This window comes from Saccopteryx leptura, chromosome 1 (genome assembly GCF_036850995.1).
Source record: "Saccopteryx leptura isolate mSacLep1 chromosome 1, mSacLep1_pri_phased_curated, whole genome shotgun sequence".
NCBI classification, from domain to species: Eukaryota; Metazoa; Chordata; class Mammalia; order Chiroptera; family Emballonuridae; genus Saccopteryx; species Saccopteryx leptura.
The window spans coordinates 78295191-78321852 of record NC_089503.1 but is presented as its reverse complement, the minus strand read 5'-3'; the positions used below and the strand labels follow the sequence as shown (position 1 = coordinate 78321852).

The 26662-nt window shown below is 42.1% G+C and overlaps 1 protein-coding gene across 1 annotated transcript in view; it reads right to left on the bottom strand.

Annotated features, from left to right (window-relative positions):
- The window catches only part of FAT3 (FAT atypical cadherin 3), a 700951-nt gene that overhangs the window by 87469 nt on the left and 586820 nt on the right, over nucleotides 1–26662 (bottom strand). Inside the window, exons 11-14 of the mRNA XM_066370577.1 lie at nucleotides 20797–24870; nucleotides 16860–17056; nucleotides 15678–15831; nucleotides 13174–13407 (exon numbers count right to left, since the gene is read on the bottom strand). Of these exons, the coding sequence (XP_066226674.1) occupies nucleotides 13174–13407; nucleotides 15678–15831; nucleotides 16860–17056; nucleotides 20797–24870 (4659 nt within the window). The remainder of the gene's footprint in view (nucleotides 1–13173; nucleotides 13408–15677; nucleotides 15832–16859; nucleotides 17057–20796; nucleotides 24871–26662) is intronic.

Below are 26662 nucleotides of genomic sequence, written 5' to 3'. Positions count from 1 at the left end.
AGGATCCAGACTATTTTTCTCACCTCATTTACCTCTTTCGTCCTGCACAATATAATACTCTCCTGACTGCTTAGTTGGGTCCAGCATGCCCAGCCTGACGGCTTTATCCTCACGTTCCGGTCTCCCTGAAGGCCTTCCTCCAGAAACCCAATTCAACCTGGAGCTCTGCCTTTTAGTCAAGTACGTGTGCTCCTGACTCGTGCCCTCACTACTGTGCCACTGCACATTCTGTACCTGTGAGAATCTTGTAGCGCTTCCTGTAGTGCCTACTACCCAGTTACTCATTAAATATGTGTTCAATTGAATGGAAAATAGCTGTAAAGCATGTTATGAGCCTCCAAGTTCCTCTGAAGTCCCCCCAAAGAATTTCCAAACCTTGTAGAAAACATTTTACAGGAAAGCACTGAGCTGCTCACTAGAACATTTCTTTGCTTTGTGTCCCTCACCCATAAGAGGAAAACCGTGTCTCTGCATTTCAAATATCTGGAAATTGGCCTCTTGATAAGTCATGGGCCATACAACATATATTCCAGTGCAGGTTTATATTTTATTTTCATGTCATTTTTCTTAAAATGATCACAGATTTTAGCTACTTCACCACTTTATACTCTGTTTACTAGAGAAAAAAACTTTCAAAATTTGGAAACTAGCCCTGGCCGGTTGGCTCAGCGGTAGAGCGTTGGCCTGGTGTGCAGAAGTCCCGGGTTCGATTCCCGGCCAGGGCACATAGGAGAAGCGCCCATTTGCTTCTCCACCCCCCCCTTCCTCTCTGTCTCTCTCTTCCCCTCCCGCAGCCAAGGCTCCATTGGAGCAAAGATGGCCCGGGCGCTGGGGATGGCTCCTTGGCCTCTGCCCCAGGCGCTAGAGTGGCTCTGGTTGCAGCAGAGCAACACCCGGAGGGGCAGAGCATCGCCCCCTGGTGGGCAGAGCCTCGCCCCTGGTGGGCATGCCGGGTGGATCCCGGTCGGGTGCATGCGGGAGTCTGTCTGACTGTCTCTCCCCGTTTCCAGCTTCAGAAAAATACAAAAAAAAAAAAAAAATTTGGAAACTGCCCATCAGTGGTACCCCTAAGAGGTAGAATAAATAGTAAGCTATTAACCTAAAGAGGTAATGCCAGCAAACATCATCTAACCTGTACTGAAAGGATTACATTTTTCTAAATGTTAGGTTCGTGCCATTTGTTCATGGGATTGAGAATATTTCTATTTTATGGGAAAACTAAGAATGTAATCTTTAACGATTCCCATGTTAATTCTTAGAACTCATAAAATGAGATTAAAATTATCCTGTCCACTTCTGGTTTTATTTTATTCCTGACCTAGGCAGTTACTTTTGGGCAAAGAAATATACTTAACAAAAGAAGTTGCACGAACTAAACAGCCCTTTCATTTACACCAGTGGAGCCGATGTTTTTCACTAGAATCAAAACCAATTGAACAATTTGGATGAATCTCAAGGGAATTATGCTGAATGAAAAAAAGCCAATTTCAAAAGGTTGAAAATTATATGAGTCCGTTTAAATACAATTTGTAAAGTAAAAAAATTAGAGATGAGCGCTTGCCAGGGGTTAGAGTCTGGGCAGGAATGGCTGTGAAGGGGGACAGGAGAGAGCCTCGTGGTGGAAGAATGTGGTGGTGGATGAATGTGGTGGTGGATGAATGTGGTGGTGGATGAATGTGGTGGTGGATGAATGTGGTGGTTGTGTGAAGCTGCACAGGTGGTAGAATTACATAGAACCATTCACACACACACACACACACACACACACACATGTGCATGCTCACACATGCCAAAATCTGGTAGTTCACTATGGTTATGCAGGATGTCATCACTGGAGCAGAGTGCTGTACAACCTTCTGTACATTTTTGTTTTTTAGTTTCCTACAAACCTGTAATTATTTCAGAATAAAAAGTTTTTAAAAAGCTAGATATAGTCGCTGGCTGGTTGGCTCAGTGGAAGAGCGTTGGCCAGCGTGTGGACGTCCTGGGTTCAATTCCTGGTCAGGGCACACAGGAGAAGTGACCATCTGCTTCTCCACCGCTCCCCTCCTCTCTCTCTCTTTCTCTTTCTCTCTTTCTCTTCCCTTCCTGCAGCCATGGCTTTGGTTTGAGTGCACTGGCTCAGGGCACTGAGGATGGCTCCATGGAGCCTCTGCCTCAGGTGCTAAAAATAGCTCCCAAGCATGGCCCTGGATGGGCAGAGCATCAGACCCAGACCACGGTTTCTGGGTGGATCCTGGTCCAGGCTCATCCAGGAGTCTGTTTCTCTGTCTCCTCTCTTCTCACTTGGAAAAGAAGAGGAAAAAAAGCAAGATATATTTCCTTGTCACTTCAGAGAACAGGCGTCTGAGGTCAGGCAGCAACATAAGTTAGCGAGGTGTGTGAGAACAGGGAGGGAGTGGACTACTGAAGAGCAAGGGGCCGTGTTCATTTAGCTCCTACCGCTGCGGACAGAGCACCGAGCACCGCTGAGTCTTCTGAGTGCTGCTGCTGTTTTATGTAAGATGCCAGAAACTGAAGTTTTGCATAAAAATTTACTGACTTTTATTGAGAACTCATTCAACCTTTCTAAAACAGTGTAGACAGGCCAAACTAAATATATTAGAGGGCTGGATTCAGCCTAATGATTCATATGCAAATTTAGCTTTGGCCCAGAGGTTCAGTTTGACCCCAAGATGAACAGCCCACGTCATAACCTGGTAATCTCAGTACATAGCTCATGCTCCCCTGTAGCTCCTTACGAAAGACCAAGAAATGGGTATCCCTGACAAAGTATGGGTTCTTCCAGGCCGCTACTGAAAATGGCATAAGCCACCAGTCATTGAAATTCTGGAGAATGTCGGTTTGATTACAGCTCAGGGTGATGCCACTGCTACTGGGCCTCTCCTGCAAGCTCTGACCAAGACCACACCGCTTCCTCCGCATGGTGCAGGACAGAGTAGGGGCTCAGTTTGTGTTTTTAGAAGTGTTCATTTGTTCTTCTCCAGCTATCTTATTTCTTTTATTTTTTTTATTTTTATTTATTTATTTATTTATTTTATTCATTTTAGAGAGGAAAGGGAGAGACAGAGGAGAGACAGAAGGGGGGGAGGAGCTGGAAGCATCAACTCCCATATGTGCCTTGACCAGGCAAGCCCAGGGTTTCGAACCGGCAACCTCAGCATTTCCAGGTCGACGCTTTATCCACTGCGCCACCACAGGTCAGGCATTTCTTTTATTTTTAAAAGCTACTTGAGTTCTAAAAAAAACTGAAAGAGGAAACCAGAATCTGGACCTATGCTAGAGTCGTCCTCCAGAGACGAAGGCCTGGTGAATGCAATTAATATACAGGTGTCAGCAGCACTGCAACTTCTGTGTCTACCTGAAGCCCTGAACATAAGCATTTTGCTAATTAGTGCTAATGAGCAGCAGGATACGATCATTATTCCGGTCTTGGTCCTTTAAAAGTTTTCTCATCTCCGCACTGCTTAAGGCCCAGAGTCTAGTCACACTTTCCTCTCCAATTCCCAGCCAGGGCAGTGGATTCAGAAGGAGTAAAAAGGAGGACAGGGTGACAGCACGTGCTTCACCACACCACACCTGTAAGTCAGTGATTCCACCCCACCCTGCTCCGTCTGAAACACATGCACTAATCAGACTCCTCTGTCTTCAGTCTCTAGAGGTGGAGCACACCCAATATCTTCATGAAGACAATGTGTAGAAAAATTCCAATATTTTAAAATTGGAATTTTAATTCAATTTCATTTTAATTAAAATAATTATTAAATCTTAAAATTTTATTTGTGGACCAATTACACATTCTCAAAGTCAAATTTAAATTATTAAAAGATTCATTTGCATTATTTCTATCTTTCCCCCAAAAGTCTGCTAATAAGAGTCCAAAGAATGTTTTTCTAATCTTCCTTTTAAAAAGGGCATTTGTGGGCCCTGGCCAGTTGGCTCAGTGGTGGAGTGTCGGCCTGGCGTGCAGGGGTCCCGGGTTCAATTCCCTGCTGGGGCACATGGGGGGGCGCCCATCTGCTTCTCCACCCCTCCCCCTCTCCTTCCTCTCTGTCTCTCTCTTCCCCTCCCGCAGCCGAGGCTCCATTGGAGCAAAAATGGCCTGGCGCTGGGGATGGCTCCTTGGCCTCTGCCCCAGGCGCTAGAGTGGCTCTGGTCACAATGGAGCGACGCCCTGGAGGGGCGGAGCGTCGCCCCCTGGTGGGCGTGCCGGGTGGATCCCGGTCGAGCGCATGCGGGAGTCTGTCTGACTGTCTCTCCCCGTTTCTAGCTATAGAGGGGTACAAAAAAAAAAGGGCATTTGTGGGTACTGCATAATTATAAATCAATAAGAATCTTTCCCTGCTTATCACTTTTTATCAAGCTTTATACCATGCAGTTTTTAAAGGGTTGGTTCACAGCCTAGAAAATTATGCTAATGAGGTTAGAGTAATAATTCTAAATGTAACCACTAATTTCTCTAAGGGGACAGATACAAAGATTCTAGACTTTACATTTGTTTTCTACTAATTATCATGTATTTACCTTTCCATTAGTCCAATAATTTTTCTTTTAATTCTGAATTAAGTAATAGGACACTGAATTACATAAAGGCCTATTTAGCATAGCAGACACACCCCATTATTCCCTAGTACTCTGAATTACAGCTCTTAAAATGCACAACCAAGGGGCTGTCTATATGCCCTTTCGTATTTATCTTCCATCATGCAGTCACCTCAATAACTTATGCATTCTCAGAAGGACCACCTAGCAATCAGCTCCAGTATTTTCTAACTCACTATCTCATTATGTAAAGTGGTTTGGAACACAAACTTTATTAGCAACTTTCATTCTAATTTCTTCTCATCTCACCTACCCTCAGCCTGCGGAGAAGTGTCAGTTTATATGGGACCAAAATGCTCTGGGAAATGGCAGTTTAAAAAAAGCCCCATTGGATTGGTAGCACATTTAGTAATTGGTCTTTGCACTATGGGGCACTACCATAAATCGAGATTGTCATATTTCAGCTGAAGCATGTGAGACAATTCTTTCTAGAAATGGAAATGAATCCTCTCTGCCACATACACAGCATCTTAACTACATACATTCGGGAGGAACGAGCAAGTAAGGAAGCTGTTATTTTTATTCTAAAGATTAAAAGGAAAAAAAACCCCAAAATTCTTGTTAAAAAGTAAAGGAATTCACATTATCAAAAAGAGCTGAGGATGACGTCAGAGTAATGGCGGGGTAGGAAGCGATACCGATAAATCTCCCCCAAAACTCAACAAGATCTTCAACCAGAAACAGAAAAACCTATACTTGGAGCTTCCAGATGCTTCGCAATACACCCAAAGGTATGATTGAGTGAAAAATTGGCTAAATATATAACCAAACCCCGAAGGAAATAGGGAGTAAGAAATGCTCCGCCTTCCTCACTAACCTAAACAGGGCGGCTTTCTCTGGTAACTGTGAATATAGAAACTGAGGCGGGCAAAGGGGGTGAATACAAACGGCCGAACCAGGCTGTGGCACGGAGATCCAAGCCGAGGAAAATCTGATCCTGTGGCAACCCGGGCAATACAAGCTAACACTCGCGCCAAACCCAAACAAAGAAAGACAAGCGGCGCGGCCATTTTACCCGGTCTCCTGGTTGGTGCGCAGTTAGTGGGCGAGAGATTTCTTCCTAGGCCCCGGGAGTCAGTGCCCGTGTTGCCCCACGGAGAGGCAGGGTCAGAGGCCTTTCTGTGGGCCGAGGGCAGAGTCTCTGGGCAGCCCCAGCGCCCTGGGAAAGCCACGCACGGGAGAGAGTGAGAACTAATTCCAATGGTGGAGATTTTCCTTGCCGAGGGTGTTTCACTCAGAGGGAAAGCGGCCGGCCTCATATCCTGGTTTGCGCGCGCAGATAAGGAGTGAGCGATTCCTCCGAGTGCCTCGGCAGTGCGCGCCCGTGTCATCGCACAGAGGAGCAGAGTCAGGGGCCTTTGTGTGGGCCAAAGCGGAATCTCGGGCCGCCCCAGCGCCTTGCAAAAGCCGCGCACGGGGACGGAGCGAGACTCAATTCCAACACTGCAACTTTTCCCTGCGGTCGGGGGTTTCACTCAGAGCGTGAGACTGCTGGCCGGATATCCTGGTCTGCGCGCGCAGCCAGTGAGTGAGAGTTTTCTCCAAGCACCCCGGAAGTGGGCACCCGCTTGTGTTACCGGACAGAGTGGCAGAGCCAGCGGTCTGTGAGTGGGTGGAAAGCCCGCCTGATTATGCTAGCAGCTCTGACTGACTGAGCCTTACCCAGAGCCCTGTGCTGAGTGGAAATAGAGTGGGGAGTTGCCAGCTCTTTGAGCCTCTTACTATCCAGGCAGAGGCAGCAGCAACCCCATAGCTGGATTATCAGGCTACTAATTGAGGAAGGAAAGACTAGGAGAAAGGCTCCAGGAACACGGACTCTCTCACTGTCGGAGCCTATAAATGCTAATAGCCTCGACTGCCAACGAGACTAAAGCACAATACATGACATTGCCATAGAGACTTATCAACTGCAAACCTCCACCTGAGCGTGGCAAAGGGGCAAAACCCGGGGTACAGAGTCACTGACCAGGAAGAGGGAGAGAAAAGAAAAAGCAAGAAGATAACCTCTCAAAATCAAGAATAATCTGCAGACTTTATAACCTATCCCATTTTATTATATTTGTTCGTTTGTTTCTCTTATCTTCATTCTTGATACTTTTTTTTTTCCTCCTCCAATTTGGCCGATTAACTCTCTACCGGTCTTACTCTCTCCTCTCCTTGAACTACACTACCCATAAGTGTTACATCTCCCATTATCTTTTCTCTTCTCTTCCTTTCTCTCTATGAGGGTTGCACTCCAAAACCCTTAACTCTCTCTCTCTCTCTCTCTCCTTTCTTTTTTCTTCTTTTAGTGGTTCCCTCTTTTTTTTTTTTTTTTCTCTCTCTCTTTCTTTTCTCCCTCTATATTAGTTTCTTCCTTTTTCCTTTACATCTCCTCTCATTCAAACCTCAATAACAAACAAATTATCTTATCTGGGACTCAAACTTATGTTTGTGGCATTTTGGGGGGTTTTTACTTCACCTTTTTAACTCACTAGCAGTGCTCCCATCCCTGGCTCTCCATATTATCTAGTTCTTGTTCCACTAAATACAATAGTAATTTTTTAATTTGTCCCCCCATTTTTCCGTTTTCCTCTTAATCCTCTCATCATAACTCTTAGACAACCAACACCTAAAAGCAAATCATTTTATTCTTGACCCAAATTTTTTCCTTATTTGCTTTTTGTGGGTCCATACGCTCTTTTTTTTCTTTTTTCTTTCTTTCTTTTTTTTTTTTTTTTTTGCCCCTTTATTACTTTTCCCCAATTCAGGCCCTCCATCACAGGCATTGTTTGTTATAATTCACAGTCCACCACAAGATTTTATCAAGAAAGAGGGGAGAGGAGAGGAGAGGAAAAAAGGAGGGGGGGAATAATTTCCTTTTTTTTTTTTTTTTTTTTTTTAAATTTTTATTTTATTTTATTTTTCTTTATTTCATTATTAATTTTTTTTAAAAAAACAACTCTTTTCGATTTTTTTTTTATTATTTTTTTAAACTTTTTATTCTTTATTAAATCTCATTAATACTATCAACAAAACCACCCTCAGATGCCATTAAGGAAGAGAAAATCGAATATCATGGATACAAAAGAAAGAGAGGTAACACAGCTAGATGAGGAAAAATCTATGGAGAAAAAATTTAATATATTGGAAACCTTGGAGCTAAATGACAGAGAATTCAAGATAGAAATCCTAAAAATCCTCCGAGATATACAAGAAAACACAGAAAGGCAATTTAGGGAGCTCAGAAAACAACTCAATGAACACAAAGAATATATGTCCAAGGAAATTGAAACTATAAAAACAAATCAAACAGAGATGAAAAACTCAATTCACGAGATGAAAAACGAAGTAACAAGCTTAGCTAATAGAACAGGTCAAATAGAAGAGAGGATTAGTGAAATAGAAGACAAGCAACTTGAGGCACAACAGAGAGAAGAAGAAAGAGACTCAAAAATTAAAAAAAATGAGATAGCCCTACAAGAATTATCTGACTCCATCAAAAAGAATAACATAAGAATAATAGGTATATCAGAGGGAGAAGAGAGATAATGGAATGGAGAACATACTCAAACAAATAATAGATGAGAACTTCCCAAGCCTGTGGAAAGAACTAAAGCCTCAAGTTCAAGAAGCAAACAGAACTCCGAGTTTTCTTAACCCCAACAAACCTACTCCAAGGCATATCATAATGAAATTGACACAAACCAACAGCAAAGAAAAAATTCTCAAGGCAGCCAGGGAATAGAAGAATACAACATATAAAGGAAGGCCCATTAGATTATCATCAGATTTCTCAGCAGAAACTCTACAAGCTAGAAGAGAGTGGACCCCAATATTTAAAGTCCTGAAAGAGAGGAACTTTCAGCCACGAATACTATACCCATCAAAGCTATCCTTCAAATATGAAGGAGAAATAAAAACATTCACAGATACAGAAAAGATGAGGGAATTTATCATCAGAAAACCCCCACTCCAGGAATTACTAAAGGGGGTTCTCCAATCAGATACAAAGAACAAAAAAAAACAGAGCCACAAGTAAAAGCTCCAAGAAGAACACAATAAAACCAAATTTAAACTGTGACAACAACAAAAAGAAAGAGGGGGAGAAGATGGAGATTAACAGTAGCAAAGGACGATGGAGTGCAAAAGTACTCACAAAATAGTTCGCTACAATGAACAGGGTAGGGACCCTTTTCATTATTCAAAGGTAACCACCATTGAAAAAACCACCACAGAAGCACATGAGATAAAAAAGATAGCAACAGTGGAAAGATGTATGGAATACAACCAAATAAAAACAAAAGATAGAAAAACAAAAGAGAAGGATCAAACAAGACACAAAAGTAACAGAAAGCAAGATATAAAATGGCAATAGGGAATTCACAAGTATCAATAATTACACTAAATGTAAACGGATTAAACTCACCAATAAAAAGGCACAGAGTAGCAGAATGGATTAAAAAAGAAAATCCAACTGTATGCTGCCTACAGGAAACTCATCTAAGTAACAAGGATAAAAACAAATTCAAAGTGAAAGGCTGGAAAACAATACTCCAAGCAAATAACATCCAAAAAAAAGCAGGTGTAGCAATACTCATATCGGATAATGCTGACTACAAGACAGGAAAAGTACTCAGAGACAAAAATGGCCATTTCATAATGGCTAAGGGGACACTGAATCAAGAAGACATAACAATTCTTAATATATATGCACCAAATCAAGGAGCACCAAAATATATAAGACAGCTACTTATTGATCTTAAAACAAAAACTGACAAAAATACAATCATACTTGGAGACCTCAATACACCGCTGACGGCTCTAGATCGGTCATCCAAACAGAGAATCAACAAAGACATAGTGGCCTTAAACAAAACACTAGAGCACCTGGATATGATAGACATCTACAGGACATTTCATCCCAAAGTGACTGAGTATACATTTTTTCTCCAGTGTACATGGATCATTCTCAAGAATTGACCATATGTTGGGCCACAAAAACAACATCAGCAAATTCAGAAAAATTGAAGTTGTACCAAGCATATTTTCTGATCATAAAGCCTTGAAACTAGAATTCAACTGCAAAAAAGAGGAAAAAAATCCCCAAAAAATGTGGAAACTAAACAACATACTTTTAAAAAATGAATGGGTCAAAGAAGAAATAAGTGCAGAGATCAAAAGATATATACAGACTAATGAAAATGACAATACGACATATCAGAATCTATGGGATGCAGCAAAAGCAGTGATAAGAGCGAAGTTCATATCACTTCAGGCATATATGAACAAACAAGAGAGAGCCCAAGTGAACCACTTAACTTCCCACCTTAAGGAACTAGAAAAAGAAGAACAAAGACAACCCAAAACCAGCCGAAGAAAGGAGATAATAAAAATCAGAGCAGAAATAAATGAATTAGAGAACAGAAAAACTATAGAAAAAATTAATAGAACAAGGAGCTGGTTCTTTGAAAAGATCAACAAAATTGACAAACCCTTGGCAAGACTTACCAAGGAAAAAAGAGAAAGAACTCATATAAACAAAATCCAAAATGAAAGAGGAGAAATCACCACGGACACCGTAGATATACAAAGAATTATTGTAGAATACTATGAAAAACTTTATGCTACTAAATTCAACAACCTAGAAGAAATGGATAAATTCCTAGAAAAATACAACCTTCCTAGACTGAGTCAAGAAGAAGCAGAAAGCCTAAACAGACCTATCAGTAGAGAAGAAATAGAAAAAACCATTAAAAACCTCCCCAAAAATAAAAGTCCAGGCCCTGACGGCTATACCAGCGAATTTTATCAAACATTCCAAGAAGACTTGGTTCCTATTCTACTCAAAGTCTTCCAAAAAATTGAAGAAGAAGCAATACTTCCAAACACATTTTACGAAGCCAACATAACCCTCATACCAAAACCAGGCAAGGATGGCACAAAAAAAGAAAACTACAGACCAGTATCTCTAATGAATACAGATGCTAAAATACTAAACAAAATACTAGCAAATCGAATACAACAACATATTAAAAAAATAATACATCATGATCAAGTGGGATTCATCCCAGAATCTCAAGGATGGTTCAACATACGTAAAACGGTTAATGTAATACACCATATCAACAAAACAAAGAACAAAAACCACATGATCTTATCAATAGACGCAGAAAAGGCTTTCGATAAAATACAACACAATTTTATGTTTAAGACTCTCAACAAAATGGGTATAGAAGGAAAATATCTCAACATGATAAAGGCCATATCTGATAAACCATCAGCTAACATCATATTAAATGGCACTAAACTGAAGGCTTTCCCCCTTAAATCAGGAACAAGACAGGGTTGTCCACTCTCTCCACTCTTATTTAATGTGGTACTAGAGGTTCTAGCCAGAGCAATCAGACAAGACAAAGAAATAAAAGGCATCCATATCGGAAAAGAAGAAGTAAAGGTATCACTTTTTGCAGATGATATGATACTATACATCGAAAACCCCAAAGAATCCACAAAAAGACTACTAGAAACAATAAGCCAATACAGTAAGGTCGCAGGATACAAAATTAACATACAGAAGTCAATAGCCTTTCTATATGCCAACAATGAAACAACTGAGAAGGAACTCAAAAGAATAATCCCCTTCACGATTGCAACAAAAAAAATAAAATACTTAGGAATAAACATAACAAAGAATGTAAAGGACTTATATAATGAAAACTATAAACCATTGTTAAGGGAAATCGAAAAAGATATAATGAGATGGAAGAATATACCTTGTTCTTGGCTAGGAAGAATAAATATAATCAAGATGGCCATATTACCCAAAGCAATATACAAATTTAATGCAATTCCCATCAAACTTCCAATGACATTTTTTAAAGAAATAGAGCAAAAAATCATCAGATTTATATGGAACTATAAGAAACCCCGAATAGCCAAAGCAATCCTAAAGAAAAAGAATGAAGCTGGGGGCATTTCAATACCTGACTTCAAACTCTATTATAGGGCCACGACAATCAAAACAGCATGGTATTGGCAGAAAAATAGACACTCAGACCAATGGAACAGAATAGAAAGTCCAGAAATAAAACCACATATATATAGTCAAATAATTTTTGATAAAGGGGCCAACAACACACAATGGAGAAAAGAAAGCCTCTTCAATAAATGGTGCTGGGAAAACTGGAAAGCCACATGCAAAAGAATGAAACTGGACTACAGTCTCTCCCCCTGTACAAAAATTAACTCAAAATGGATCAAAGATCTAAACATAAGACCTGAAACAATTAAGTACATAGAAGAAGACATAGGTACTCAACTCAGGGACCTGGGTTTTAAAGAGCATTTTATGAATTTGACTCCAATGGCAAGAGAAGTGAAGGCAAAAATTAATGAATGGGACTACATCAGACTAAGAAGTTTTTGCTCAGCAAGAGAAACTGATAACAAAATAAACAGAAAGCCAACTAAATGGGAAATGATTTTTTCAAACGACAGCTCAGATAAGGGCCTAATATCCAAAATATACAAAAAACTCATAAAACTCAACAACAAACAAACAAACAATCCAATAAAAAAATGGGAAGAGGATATGAATAGACACTTCTCCCAGGAAGAAATACAAATGGCCAACAGATATATGAAAAGATGCTCATCTTCTTTAGCTATTAGAGAAATGCAAATCAAAACGGCAATGAGATACCACCTCACACCTGTTCGATTAGCTGTTATTAGCAAGTCAGGTAACAGTAAATGTTGGAGAGGCTGTGGAGAAAAAGGAACCCTCATACACTGTTGGTGGGAATGTAAAGTAGTACAACCATTATGGAAGAAAGTATGGTGGTTCCTCAAAAAACTGAAAATAGAACTACCTTATGACCCAGCAATCCCTCTACTGGGTATATATCCCAAAAACTCAGAAACATTGATACGTAAAGACACATGCAGCCCCATGTTTATTGCAGCATTGTTCACAGTGGCCAGGACATGGAAACAACCAAAAAGCCCATCAATAGATGACTGGATAAAGAAGATGTGGCACATATACACTATGGAATACTACTCAGCCATAAGAAATGATGACATCGGAACATTTACAGCAAAATGGTGGGATCTTGATAACATGATACGAAGCGAAATAAGTAAATCAGAAAAAAAAACAGGAACTGTATTATTCCATACGTAGGTGGGACATAATAGTGAAACTAAGAGACATTTATAAGAGTGTGGTGGTTACGGGGGGGAGGGGGGAATGGGAGAGGGATAGAGGGTGGGGAGGGGCACAAAGAAAACAAGATAGAAGGTGACAGAGGACAATCTGACTTTGGGTGGTGGGTATGCAACATAATTGAACGACAAGATAACCTGGACTTGTTATCTTTGAATATATGTATCCTGATTTATTGATGTCACCCCATTAAAAAAATAAAATTATTTAAAAAAAAAAAAAAAAAGAGCTGAAATGTGGTTCAATGTACACGTTCTTGGTAAGGAACCAAGGTGGGCTGATGAAACTAAAGGAGGTAGCAGCACCTGAAGGAGTGTCAAACGCAGGACCAGGGGAACGGCCCATCGGGGCAGCTGACTTACCAACGTCGGGGTCCACGGCTTGAACTCTGGTCAACAGAGCCTTGGTGGCCGTGTTCTCATAGATGCAGGCATTGTAGTGGTCAGAGGAGAACACAGGCGGGTTATCATTCACGTCTTCCAGGATCAAGCGGATGTCGGATTGGCAGAACCTGCCACCCCCATCGGTGGCCCTAGCAATCAGGTTGTAGGCAGGGACTCTCTCGCGGTCCAACAGGGACAAGGTTTTTAACTCACCTGTAAAAATAAAATAGCCTGTCTGTTTAACAACTGTCTTCCTTGGAAAAGCAGAGAATCAATTATATAAAGAATCCCAATACAGGAAGGACCAGTGACATTTGGCTCATGTGTTTTATATGTTGAAAAAAATAGAACAAATTCAATTTTAAACATCAGGGGGAAATTTATGTGATTTTGTTTTGATAACAAATGAACTGCAAGACCTTTAAATTAGTTGATTCCACTGTGAAACCTCTGGTATCAGGGGTTCCTCCTTTTGAATGCATGCAGAAGCTCCATGCCTCCTTAAACCTCCCGCGACCTTCTAGATCTCGGGATTTCTGTTCTATTTCCAGAAAAAAAAAGCATAGGGAATGGACCAGTGTCCCAAGTTTCCTGAGAGTCAGTCATGTCACTAATCTGTAGACCCAGAAGGGGTAGGCAGTCTCTCTGCTTCCAGGTACTCAACACCTCTTTCCCCCATATTTCAGAGGAAAACAAACAATAAAAACAGAGGCTGGTTATAGCATAAGGAGGTCTTGTAGGAGCCCTGCTGTGCCCAGTGAACCCTGGCAAAGGGTATGGACTGTGGAAGAGCCTGTGGTTGCTGTGGGAATAGTTGAGGGTCTTCGAAAAGCAGTTATTAGCAACCAACATGGAGGAAGGTTACGTATTTTAACCACTGGAACAGCGGTGCTGGTGCAGCGTGTCAGCCCCCATAGAGATTTTCTTGTGGTTGGTTTTGCTTAGTATTTAATCATTAAACATCAAGTACAGTGACAGACTTGAATAAATGTTATTTGGTGAAAAGTATGACTCATGAAATATTATTACACTTAAATAAAGTTAGTGGATGTATTTGGACCATGCCAGGCCGACTGATAGAGCAGTTCCTCCCGTGGCTTCCTTGCTACAGCCAGTTCTCAGACACAGGTTAGACCGTTTTCCTCTCCTGCTGAGAAACAGCCAGCGTGTGTCAGTTGGACATTCAAGGCCCTCCGTGATGTGGCCTGAAGTGGTTCTTCCAATCGCTTTTGTCACAAACCATTCTATAGCTCCTCTTCCCAGTGACGGTGTTGTACGTGGCATTCCCTGGGTGTGCCAGGTCCTCTGCTCATGCTGCCCCCGCAGTGTCCTGCTTTATTCACCAGGATCCTGGCTCAGTTCAAATGCCAGCTCTTCATTAAAACAGTTTCCTCTTCCCTCTCACCCATCAGAATATTAGCTACTTCTTCCTTTGTGCCCAGATATAACTCCCCTGATATCTCCTTTGGGCACTCACTTCATTCGGCCTTTCATTATTATTATTATTATTGACTTATTGGTCTTTTTCACTTGGGCATTGTTTGTTTTGTTCATCTGAGAGTCTTACACAAATATCCTATAATGTTATTTTATATTGACTGACTACCCAATAAATATTAGCTATTGAATAAATAAACACCTGGCACATATAGCCAAGTAGTTTATTCCTATGTAGCTCAGTGCTTCCAATTTGAATAAAGAGGCCATGGGAGCAGGGCAGGAAGGAGCCACTACCTTTTGGAGTCCCAGTATTTTGTTGTTCAATGGGACCAAGACAATACTGGAAATAGGCAAGATGCTCAATCTTTACACAAGATGCTAAATCTTTCATTTAAAAATTGACGGTGAATGAACCATCTAATACACAGCACTGAAATAATTTACCTCCATAGAAAATGACTTCTCCATTAGCTCTGGCCTTCAATGCAGGCATCTGCTTTGGTGTTCATAACCTTTCACCTTATAAATTTTACCTGAATATGTAGGCAAATCTGAGGGCTCATAACTTTGGAGAAACTAAGCAGGAATGTTTAATAGAAACCAGACAAGTGTGTTAATAAGCAGCAGGAAGGGACCCAAAAGGGATTTCAACGGGGAAAATCTCCCCTACTACGCCTTGCTGTCTGGTGTGCATGGCAACCTGTGTATGTGACGTAATTCTATTTATACTCTTTATAGGGCAGATGCTTTCACTCACGAATATAAGCAACAGGAAACACCAGTAGACATGTCTGATTACTTGATGTTAATAAATGTAAGTAAGTCAGGGCACATTTTATAAGGCAAATAAAGTTTGTGTGCTCCAGAGCACCCATCTCCAGACACCATGCCCAATTAGTATTTCTGAGAGTCCAAATAGCCAGCCATCATGTCAAGGCCCTTGTATGCTAGCTAGCTACCCACTACTGATAAAACCATATGACAGCTTAACTTCTCTCATGCACTAACAATGGCATTTACCCCAGGAATAAATTTCACCTTACCACTTTCTGGATCTAGAAAAAATTCACTGTGTCCAAATCCATAGAGTGAGTATCGTATATCTCCATTGGATCCAATATCGGCATCCTTGGCACTGACCTTCAGGATGATTTTATTTGATGGAATGTCTTCAGGAAATAATGCTGTATATGCAACCTAGGCAAAGGTAAAGGAAGGTAATTACATCATTAGTATTCGTGGGGCAACCGCCATAGTTAGCACGGTGCATGATTTCTTTACAAATGCATTCATAATATTTAGCTTCAGCTATTTTTTCCTAAACCATAGAACCATCTTACAATATATGATGAAATATGGTATGTCTCTTGCCCCGCCCTTCCCATGCTCACTCATTCAACAAATACTAATTGAGCACCTACTATTATTGTCAGGTACTCCTTAGATTTTAGGAGTACCATGGTGAAGAAAACAGACAAAAATCCCTGCCCCAGTGCAACCATGACACAGATCACATATTGATCGTGACCCTCTCTTCTGTTAAGCTCCAGTGAATCCTTGGAACTCTTCAATTCTTTAAAGAGCTGCTACTAACATTAGGCATTAATATAAGAGATTAAATCTCTTTGCAACACATTTCTAAGCTACAGAACACCAATGCTGTCTCTTAGTCCAGAAGGTGATTAAAAGAGGTAAGAGTGCTTTAACTTCAGTAAGAAAGAAAACAAAATCTAGTCCTGGCACCTTGCATTGGCTGTCACGTTTTGTACCGTGATAGAAAGCCTACCTCATTCAGAGCTTGGAGAGCTGGGTTCATTGCCAACATTGCCACTAACCAGCTGTGTAAACTTACACACAAAAAAGTAATTTATGCTTTCTAGTGGTCCATTTCTCTTTTAGGAAATCAGTGATTTAGGCAGAATAAGTCATAAGGTCCTTTATGATTCATTTAACATTATTTAATATTAAGACCATGGTTTTGTTTTTTTTGGTTTTTTTTTGTGGACAAAATCAGACACCTGATTGTGCTAGGCATAATTTTTCCATGTTTATAATATTTCATCCTAGATTACATCTCTTACTCTCTTCTATCCAATGGCAGCTCACTAATTAAGCAGATAAGAGCAGAAATCAGCTTTAAGCAGAAAAAAGAAATGGGTTTTGATTCAATTTTAGAGAAGCAGAGCAAAAAGGAGCAATATATCCAATATCTCCACAAATCTTACCTGATCACACACTGGGCTATTGTCATTCACATCACTAACAGTCACTTCCACCATGGCCTGTGTGACAAAGAGCCCGTCGGTGGCGGTGATATTGAGGAAGTAAACGTCTTGTTCTTCCCTATCTAGAGGTCTCTTCACATAGACCTTCCACTCACTCTGCACCAGCCCCAGGGCAAACCTTCCACGGGGGTTTCCTCCTGCAGTGACAAGAAGAGTTCTTGAAGCTGTGCAATGAAAAGCTTTGGTGTACACTTCCAGTGAGAGGCCCATGTGGGGTCATCTGGGTGCCCTGCAAGCTATATCGTTTGTGATACTGAACAACAATGGATTCTCACTTCCTTCTGATTCTTGTGCAAGAAAGCCTGATATTTATATGCTTAGCTGTGTGGAAAGTAAAACAGTCACTTTCTCGGAGAATAGAATGCACTCAGAGAAGCTGGTTTGATCTCTTGATTAGCTCCCTGTAAGAACAATCAAACCCAAACTGTAAACAATCCCCTTCTCAGGATGATACAATTGCCTTGCCACTTTGTCTCAAGGGAGGAATTTCATTAGCTATTGATGGTGCAATCAAGGAAAGATAGTCAGTTCTATTAAGGAATTTTAAAAAATGTATTGGGGTGACATAGGTTAATAAAATTATATAGGTTTCAGGTGTACAATTCTATAATATATCATCTGTATATTATATGTTCACCACCCCAAGTCAAGTCTCCTTCTATCACCTTCTATCCCTTCTTTACCCTCTTCTACCTCTCTCCACCCCGTTTTCCTCTGGTAATCACCATACTGTTGTCTGTGTCTATGAGGCTTTTTTAATCACTTCACCTTTTTAACCCAGCCCCCCAACCCATCCCCTTCTAATAGCTATCAGTTTGTTTTCTGTGTCTATAAGTCTATTTCTATTTTGTTTATTTTATTCATTAGATTCCACATATAAGTGAAATCATATGGTACTTGTCTTTCTCTGACCGGCTTCTTTTATTTAGCATAATGCTCCCATGCTGTTGCAAAAGGTAAGGTTTCTTTCTTTTTTACAGTAGAGTAGTATTCCATTGTGTAAATGTACCACAGCTTTTTTATTTACTCATCTACTGATGTGCACTTGGGCTGCTTGCAAACCTTGTCTCTTGTAAATAACACTGCAGTGACCACAGGGGTGCATATATTCTTCTGAGTCAGTGTTTTGGGATTCTACTATTAAGGAATCTCTTAATGAAGGCTTTACCATACAGCTGCACTCCTCTTAGAAGGAACGCAGTGTGGGGGAGAAAAGTTTGTGTGACAAAGGAAGACCCATTAGTATTAAAGAGCCCTAACAGGAGTTATCGAAGGAGCAGCTCAGAGATAAGCACTCCAGTGAGATCAGATTTGTCAGAGTGAAGCTGGTGAAAGCGGAAGAAAAGGAGACGTGAAGTGGAACGAGCGGCTTTGATGATGCTGAAACACAGACCGTGGTCCCAGCAGTAGTACTTTCCCACATCATTGAATTACACGGTGACAAAAGTGGCTAGCAGAAGACAGGAAGAGGAGGGAAGAAAGCCACTTTGACTTTCCAATCCCAAAGAGGAAGTAATGTCACTTCAAACATGGAGGAAGGCTGGACAGGACAACTATCTAGTTAAATCATCTCTGTTTCACTTGTTTGGCCATTTCACAAGTGTTTATCCCCTGCTCTGGGCCAGGCTCTACCCCAGGCGGTAGCACTACAGTGGTGGACACACACCTCTGCCCGCTCGGGGGAGCTCACATCCCAGTGGGGAGGAGGGACAATACACAGTAAGGAAGGAAGCATACTGCATCCTGGCTGCTACTTCACTGAAAAAGTGGAGCTAACTCACCTTCATACAATGAAGCTCTAAAAGAACAGAGGGCAGAGATTATGGTCCTGCTGGAGGGATGGAGTCGGAATGGGATTTTGAGTGCCAATTGCACTTGGGGTGTGGCAGTCAGCCCAGGGTCCTCAGCAGTGGGGGGCAAGCACGGGATCAGTGGGCCGTGCTGGGCCGACAGTGCGAAAGGAGAGGGCGCACATTCCTCCAGGGCAGTGGCTCTCAGTTGGGTGTGACTATGCTGGGAGGGACCCCCTTCTACCAGGGGGCTGTGTCAATGTTTGAAAACATTTTTGAATGTCACATCAGGGGCCTGGACGGTGGTGCTGCTGGAATTCATTGGGTAGAGGCCAGCGATGCTGTTAATCATACTACAAGGCACAGAATGGCCACCTACAACACAGACTTATCTACCTAGAATGTCAACAGTGCTGAGGTTGAGAAACCTGCTCTGGTGAGGCTTAGGGTTCTCCCTGGGAGACCACTTTTCTACATTGCTGGCTCGGATTCAATTAGGCTGCAGCTGAATATTATTTCAGCATGCACAAATGTACCCTATCAAATGTTTTTGGTGCAAGCCCACACCACTCTTTTGTTAAATAAAATGATTAATGGTCCTTTGTTAATCTGTGGCAGCACAGCCAAGTTGTGCTACATCAAGAGCAAAAGTTAAATCCCATTAAAATCAGTTGGTGGTTTGGCACTGCTACCGGTAACAGTAGCGTAAGCCACTCTGTTCTCATTACTTTGGTAAAGTTGATAGGATGGTCCCTTTAAAATAGCCATTTGGAGACAATGTATAAATAATTAAAGTTGAGTAACAACGCTTCCAAATAGAAAAGTATCCCTCAGAACGCCTAAGAAGCTTTTTATCTGAAACCTTTGCTCACCTTTCTTTCCTTACCACCATTTCTCATGTCTTTATGGCATAAATATATTTTTTTAATAAAAATGGAAGTTATCAGATAAAGCGTGAAATGCATAAAAAGCTTGAAACAGAAAACATTAAGAAAACAGCTCCCTAACGACGAAGAGCACCGTGGAGAAGGGTGGCAGTCGCCAGTGCTGACACGTGGGCTGTCCTGTGGATCTCACTCTGCGGTGATTGATGAACTTTCCCACCGACATACTGAGGCAGAGCCTGTGTCCTGAGGGCGCTCTAATTAATTCATTTTTCACATTGAATAATGTAGTTTTTCTAAAGGGAAGCCACCTGACTATAAGTATTGATGAATTCTTTAAAATTTTTTGGCACTTTGCTTATGTTCTGCCTTTGAATGTCACAATATCAAAATGTTAGTTTAAGTCCCCCCCAAAAAATAGTTTTTAGGGAGACTGCCTGCACACCCCTCTCCTCTTTGTAGTTGAAGGCCAGTCACCTCCGGGAAAGCTACCCCCAATCAAGACACCCCGTCTTCACTCTGACATGAAATCCTCTGGCCCTCAGAACAATGGTGACATACTCCGTGCCCTCTGGGTGACCTCATTTGTCTGTCTTGGCTTTCCCATTGAACTGCTACTTACTATTTAGAAAGACAGAAAAGGGATCAAAGAAAAATGAGTTGTCAGAAGAAATATCTTTGGCTTTGAGTTATAACAGGATTTTTAAGCAAAAAATCAAACCAGGCTCTTGAATTTGTACATGTGCACACAGGAGGTTTTATTATTAGAGGAAACATGTAAGAGATAGATGCTCACATGGGTCAGGCTATTTGCTTGTTTTACCCCTAAAAAAAAAAGTAGGAAAAAGGAATAGTTGAAAATATATCTCCTCTAGCTCCCCAGGAAAAATAGCTGCTATTTTCGTATCTTCAGCTAAGATATTTGGCTGGACTCCTTTTGAAATGATAAAAAGTGACTTGAGGACTGGGTACTGACCTGAGTAATCTGTCACCGGCAAACCAATGACCACACTAAGGCTGAGTTAGTAACAACCAACACTATGTCTATTCAGAGACCTCTTCCTCTGCCCCAGAGCACTAACCCTCATCGCATCTGCCTTCTTCTCTCCTGCTCTGAACGCCTGCTCTGACCTTCTCTCCTTCTCTGACCTTCCATCTTTAGAAATCCAAGCACACAGCGAAAACCCAGGGTGGCACACTGACCTGTAATATGGTAGCTCACTTGGCGATTAATGTCGGAAGTGTCTCTGTCCCACGTGCTGAGGACTGCCACCACCTCACCCGGAGGGTCGCTCTCCTTCACGTTCCCTTGGTACACCTCATGGGCAAAGACTGGAGCGTTGTCATTTATGTCTGTCACCCTGACAGAGACCAAAGCAGTGGAAGAAAGAGAGAAGGCCTCTCCAAGGTCGGACGCCACCACAGAGAAGGTGAATGAGGGGTCTGTCTCGTGATCCAGGTCTTTCAAGGTACTGATCCAGCCTGTGTTGCTGTCGATACTGAATGCTTCCATTACCTTTTCGGGCTGGGAATCTGAATGGAGGGAGTAGGTGACCTGGCCATTAGCTCCCCAATCCATATCGATGGCTTTCACCTGTGTGAGTTTGGTGCCGATAGGCATCCCTTCCATTATGATGGTCTCGTAGCTTGAAGTTTCAAAGACTGGCTTGTTGTCATTCAAATCCAACACCTTGATATCTACATCCACGGTAAACACAATGTCTACCTTGTCCAGGGGTATTGTGGCTGCTACTTTAAAGTGGAAAGCTGGGCTGATTTCATGATCAAGGCGCTTGTCCAGCTTGATGGTGCCTGTGTCCTGCTCTATGATGAAGACACCCCCTTTGTTATTTTCTGGAAGTTCCCCATTTACTGTGCTAAATCTGACATTCTGACTGGGCAAAATCCTCAGGGTGTCCACTGTGCTGCCAATGGCTGTATCTTCTGGAACGGTAAAAGAATACTGGGGTTGAGTAAATGAAGGCAAGACTATGTCAGGGGGCAGGACGTGGATGTAGACTGGAATGAGGGAGTGCCTGACTGGGATGCCCCCGTCCACTGCTTTGACAAAGAAGGAAAGCACTGTGTTTCTCAGCTGGTTAAAACTGCCCTTTGTGACCATCCAGCCATTGTCAGGGTCGATCTCCAGGAGGTCAGCCACCGAGACCGAGGCCTCGCTATAGAGGGAATAAGTGATCCTTGAATTTGCTCCATCATCTGGATCCACGGCTTGAACCTGAGTGACCAGGTGGCCCCGCCCAACATCTGCCCTGACACTGGCCCTGTATTCCACTGTCATAAACTGAGGAGCATTGTCATTTTCATCCATGACAATCACCCTGACGGTGCAGAACGTCGTTCTCCCTCCACCATCAAGGGCCCTCAAGAAAATACTAATGTCTCCTTCCAGAGGGTTTTCTCGGTCGAGCCTTTCTGTTGTAAGGACTTGTCCATTGCTGTCTATGAGGAATCGATCTTTGGCAAAGTCATTGATGATGGCATAGCTGATCTGCCCGTATGTCCCTGGATCCCCGTCTGTGGCTCGAACGTGAATAACCTTGGTCCCAGAAGCCGCATTCTCTCTAACCTCAGCTACGTAGGTGTTCTGTGAGAAGGCGGGACTGTACAGGTTAGCCCCGAGTACCCTAATGTGCACCTGTGCGGTGCTAGTGAACAACCCATCAGAGACTGACACATTGAGACTGTATAGAGGCTCCATCCGCTGCTTCCGGTGGTTGGACAGCGTGATGACACCACTCCTGCTGTCCATCAGAAAGCTTGTCCGGTCATTCCCAGATAAAATGTTATACTCCAACCTGTCAAAATCAGAGCTGTCTGCATCAGAGGCTTGCACGCAGGTGACAAAATGGCCCCGGGGGGCTAATTCGCTCACATATGACTCATAAATGAGCTGATTAAAAACTGGAGGGTTGTCATTTATGTCTGAGATATAGATATGAACCAGGACCTCACTGCTCAGTGATGGGAAGCCATTATCAGTGGCTCTGACTTTCAAACTACAGTGCTGCACTGACTCGTGGTCCAGCATCCTGGCTGTCAGGATTAAGCCACTTGTGCTGTCGATGTGAAAATAATCTGTGCTGTTGTAAGTATCCTGGACAATCTGATAATGTACCATTTTATTGTTTTCTGAGTCTGCATCAGTAGAAACAACTTGCAAAACGGGTGTCCCAATGAGAGATGCTTCCGACAGTGTTGTATTGTATATAAGCTGATCAAAAATAGGAGGGTTGTCATTTATATCATTAACTAGCAAATCGACAGTGACTTCAGCCCTGGCACCAGTAAGGGCATCACTGGCTCTTACTGTCAACCTGTAAGCAGATGTAACTTCATAATCCAAAGGGCCAATGACTTTAAGGACCCCAGTGTCAAAGTCAATGTTAAATTGTTTATAAAGATCCCCATCAATGATGATATATATGATGCCTTGGCCTTCTGGACTGGTGGCATTGATGCTTAGAATGGGGGTGTCCATTCTGATGTCTTCATTGATGGATGCTGTATAAAAGGGCTTATCAAACACAGGCATGGCTTTGTTAACAATAGTGATGGGAAGTTCCACAGATGTGGACAAAGAGGGTTTTCCACCATCTTTGGCTAGGATGGTGACACCATACTCAATGTTGGACAAGTCAGAGTTGAATGCTTCTTTCAAGATAACATTCCCTGAATTAGGGTTAATTTCAAAGTGGCCATAGTCATCCTGTAGGACATAGCTCACTTCTCCATTTGCACCTTTATCTTTGTCAATGGCTGTCACCCGGTAGATCAGAGTCCCAGGCTCAGCATCAACCTGCACAGCAGCATAGTAAGGGAGGCCCACGAAGACTGGGGAATTGTCGTTTATGTCTTCGATGTTAACTCTGACCACCACCCTAGCCACACGCAGATGGTCCATCTCACGGCTGGCTTCCACTACCAGCTCGTATAACTCCTGTTCCTCACGGTCAAAGGGGACTCCGGTGGTCTGAATGACCCCTGAGGTAGATTTTATCTTGAACTTATTTCCTGGGTTTAAGATGCTATATTTTAAGGGCTCATTAAGGCGATTTCCAACTGCATTGACAATAGCAACTTTGGTGATATTAGTGTTATTCTCTGAGATCGAAGTGGAGTAAAAGCTTTGGGTAAACTGGAGGCCACTGTCCATGGCTTCTTTAACCAAGATGGTGGCCATGGATGTACTGTAGAACTTTCCATCAGAAACTTTGACTATCAGTGCATAGTGATCTTTGGAGAGGTTGTTGTTTTTTATGGTGAGCACTCCAGTATTTGAGTCCATTAAAAAATGATCCAAGCTGCCTTCCATTAGGCTGTATGTCAGCTCAGGCGGCACCTCAGAGTCAGGATCTGTGGCACTAACTTTCAGAACCTCTACGCCAACGTAGGTAGGTAGAAGTAAGATAGTCTCAAACACAGCCTGAGTGAAAACAGGTGGGTTGTCATTCACATCTGTCACCTCGATGTTGACTTCAACAGGACTCTCTGCAGTCAGCTGGGGGCTACCACTGTCTCTCACGTGCACATGAAAATGGAAATGGGAGATGGTTTCGTGGTCCAGGGTGGCAATTGTTCTGATTGCTCCTGTACTGGAGTCCACCGTGAAGAACTTCTTGGCTGTGGACTCCACAATCTGATACACAAGCAAAGCATTCCGGTTGCTGTCAGCATCGGTGGCTCGGATCACCAGTGGGCTGTTATCTAAGCTCCTGACAATGCTATTAACTGGGGCTGCCTCACTCAGGCTGCCTGAATATTGAGAAAAGAGAAAAACTGGGGCATTATCATTTTCATCAATAATCTGAATGTTGGCCGTGACATTGGAAGCCATTCCTGCCATGTTGGTGGCCTGAATGATGAGTTGATAAGAGGAAGTGTGCTCGTAATCCAGTGCCTTCCGAGTGGTGATGACTCCAGAATATGGATTTATGGTAAAAGTCCCATCAATGTTTCCATCTTTGACTTCATAAATGAGGGTAGACTGACTGATGGCAGAGATTAGAATGACTGATGTTCCAATATCAACGTTTTCATTTACTTCTGCTTGGTAGTCTCTTTGAGTGAATTTGGGATGAGAATTATCAGACATGGTGACAGAAATGCGTACAATCGCGGTGGCAGACATTGGCGGGGAACCCTGATCTGTGACTTTGACTGAGAGGACAAACTGACCCATAGTCGTCATGTCTGGTTCTTTGGAAACAGTGATGATGCCCAGGACTGGTTCGATCTTAAACGTATTCCCAGTGTTCCCTACAGTGAGGAAATCAATGGGGGAAATGAGTTATAATTAGGTCATTTTTTTTATGATGAACTTTTCATCTAAAGGCTACTTTAGTGCAACATGACAAGTAGAAAGCCACTTTTTGTATTCATTCTAACTCATTCTGAAACAAAACAAGAGACTTTTCATTCAGAAGCAACTGAAATGAGTTTTGGGGGTAAATTTTTGAATTTCAGATCACTATCTCTTTAGTCCAGGTTAATAACAACAGACATAGCACTGTGTACCTTAAAACTGGTAAACAAAAAAGCTTGTAGGAGAGACTTCTGTTAAGAATATCTAGGACTTCTTATTCCCAGCCTTGTGAGAAGAGAAACAGATTGGATTGGCACATGCCAAAGGGTATTTTAACTGAAACTATATTCTGTGTTCTCTGTTAAAGAAAGAAGATTGTAGAAGTTGCTTCAGAATGCTATCAGGTAGTCATTGGTTTCAAATGATCCTAAAGGTAAATGTTATTACATGAGATTGGTATTGTTTCACACCATCAAAACCAGCTTCATCCTAAACACTATGCTGGTGAGGTGGCTTTTGCTCAGGCAGGGAGAATTCTTCTCACGTTACCGTCTGCTTTGTGAGGCATGAGGATTTTTTCTGACTAACCAATTCTTCATTACCCCACATCCCCAAAACATACTTGTGCACACACAGACACAAAACTAGACAAGTAATTATGAGGCAGGTGCTCCAATCTGTAACCATTCTATTTAACAAATGTTTCAGAGGTTTCTGGTGAAGTAGGAAACTGTTGGTAATCTGAATCAGCATCCAAACCAAGAACTTGAGACATAAGCCTTAGGAAACTGAGAAACTGGTGCCCACTTTGACATGGAAATGGGGAGGGCTGGGCACCATGGAACTATACGAGTGCAGAGCTCTGCCTGTGAAACGTGTGGTGGCATGAAGTCGGGGCTGTGGGAGACAAGGAAAATTACAGAGGAGAAAAGAATGGGCAACACACAACTGGAAGATGTAAAGAACGTAGTTCAAAGGCAGTGGATGGTGGGAAGTAGAGCCCTTCCCTGAGCTGCTTTTTGAGTCTCCCATCAGGTTTTCTAATCGTTCTCAAAGAACACACACGCCGTGTGCCTCGGTTCTTTCAATCAGAAGTTCATAATCTTGATTATTCAATTGTATTGGATTTTTCTTTCTTTCTGAAGTACTATATAATATGGCAGACACATGGACAGTTTAAATGCCATTATCATTAAAAAAGGCTCCAGGATTGAGAAGGCAGGGAGAGAAGGTGCCCATTGAAACATACTTCTTACTATGTGCTTATTTTTTTTTACTCATTTTAGAGAGGAGAGAGAGAGAGGGAGAGAGAGAGAGGGAGAGAGAGAGAAAGGGGGGGAGGAGCAGGAAGTTTCAACTCCCATATGTGCCTTAGACCAGACAAGTGCAGGATTTTGAACCGGCGACCTCAGCATTCCAGGTTGACTCTTTATCCACTGTGCCACCACAGGTCAGGCTTACTATGTACTTAATAAGGAGACTTTCCATGTCTGGAAATAAAAAAGTCACATTCATATAAATCTGTTTCTATGAGATACTTGCTTATTTTTAAAGAGGAAGCAAATCTAACAGAGAGGTAAAGGATTTGATTCTAGCCCCCAAATGTGAATATTAAACAATCTTATCTTTAATGTTGGTATGATTCTTTTTCTTTGTCCCGTAAACATGACCATTCTGTGATGACAACAACAACAAGAAGTTCAATGATCTCATAAGCAGGCCTGCAAATTTTCAGTAAATAGCTCT